Source organism: Dipodomys ordii, unplaced genomic scaffold, assembly GCF_000151885.1.
Source record: "Dipodomys ordii isolate 6190 unplaced genomic scaffold, Dord_2.0 Scaffold5, whole genome shotgun sequence".
Classification (NCBI taxonomy): domain Eukaryota; kingdom Metazoa; phylum Chordata; class Mammalia; order Rodentia; family Heteromyidae; genus Dipodomys; species Dipodomys ordii.
In genome coordinates, this window is record NW_012267221.1 from 36274715 (window position 1) to 36276451 (window position 1737).

Sequence of the window (1737 nt, forward strand, 5' to 3'; positions counted from 1 at the left end):
TGGCTCAAGTGGTAGAGTGCTAGCCTTGAGCTGAAGAGCTGAGGGACAGTGCCCAAGCCCAGAGTTCAGGCCCCACGACTGGACCCCCCCCCCAAAATAGAAGTTTCCAGGATTAGCCCTTGGAGTGGAAGCTGAATTTTAAGAGTTTTATAGAATAATCTAGCTAAGATAAAATCTTGACAAATATGGTCAGACAGTAGTTGAATAAATAAATGAAGAATAGTAACAGGTATGGAGTTTTCTCAGTTCAAAGGTATGGTTGAGAAACATACATATTATCTTCTGTTTAGATTACAAATTCATCCCAGATTTTAAACATATTTTTCATACTCAATAAATGAATGAAACTTCATGTCTAACTTGATCATTATTAAAAATGTATTAATGATAATGAAGTGTACTTTTCCATCTTTGAAATCCCACACACAATTTATATTCAGAATATATTTTAGGAAGGAGAAAGATGTACTATTTGCATTTATGTCCAGCCAGTCTTAAGTTACTTAGGCCAAAGAAAGAATTTAAGGATTAGTTTTTCATTAGCTATACACAGGATAAACCTTCATAGATGTATTTTTGGCTTTCTTTAATTATAACTAATACCTAAGATAATGAAATCATGAAATGAAAAGGTTTGTGTGTGTGTGTGTGTTGTTTGTTTCTTGTGTGGCTCACAGACTTAGAAGTTTGTCTTTAATTGGCTGTCTTCATTGCATTTAGGCCTGTAGTGAGGTAGTATACTATAGCAGGAGACTGTAGCAGAAGTCCATTCACCTTTAGGTGTGGAAAATACAGAAACAGGAAAATGAAGGGGTATAGACCCACAATCCCCTTCAAGCTCATGACTCAATCACCAAAAATATTCTATAAGGTTCCACCTTTTAAAGGTTTCACTATCTCCCAACATAATATGCTTAGGTAGGTAACTACCTACCTTTGAGGGACATTTCAGATTAAAATTATAGCATATATGAATCTGTTCATCACCTCACAGAGGGGCATGCCCAGAGGGAATGTAATGCATGCAGTTTTAGCAGTCAAGGTGATACTCTCAACTGTTGAGTTGAAATAAAACCATCAATGAATCCTTTACCTCTTGCTAAGTTACAGCTTGTTTTTTTTCCTGTTGAATACTTTCCAGAAATGTTACAATGTGAAAATTTTAAACGAAGAATGATGGCTGTCATGTCCTTAGAAGTAATTTGCTTAGCAAAAGATGAATACTGGAAATGTATTTTGGATGCAGGTAATGCAAATCTATTAACTGTGTTTTTATTATTCCACTTTAAATTGAGCTAAATAATACTTGGGGCCAATCACTTTAATGCATATTTTCTTTTTTCAATTAATTTATTAATATTTTTATGATTCTGCCTTGTTTACCTTATGTATGGTGTATTCATGTATATATCTTCAGGAGGGTTGGGGGGTATGGACATTAGGGGAAAAAGGGTGAAAAAGTACAGAAGTGGAGCTCACTGGACACTGGTTAAAGAACTATAAAGCTTGTGGGTGGAGATGGAAGGGAGGGACTGGGAGAGAATGAGGGAACAGAAGACACTGCACAAAAGAATGTACTCTTAACCTGATTCATGTAAATGTAATCCTTCTGTACATTACCTCTATAATAACAAAGTAGGGGCTGGGAAGGTGGCTCAGTGGTAGAGTGCGTGCCTTGCATGCCTGAGGCCCTGGGTGCGATTCCTCAGCACCACATAAGCAAAAAGAAAAAAGCCG

At 36.6% G+C, this 1737-nt stretch overlaps 1 protein-coding gene across 1 annotated transcript in view; it reads left to right on the top strand.

The window, feature by feature from the left end:
• Ankar (ankyrin and armadillo repeat containing) overlaps window positions 1-1737 on the top strand; it is a 55512-nt gene that overhangs the window by 22100 nt on the left and 31675 nt on the right. Inside the window, exon 11 of the mRNA XM_013027598.1 lies at window positions 1142-1246. Coding sequence (XP_012883052.1) covers window positions 1142-1246 — 105 coding nt within the window. The remainder of the gene's footprint in view (window positions 1-1141; window positions 1247-1737) is intronic.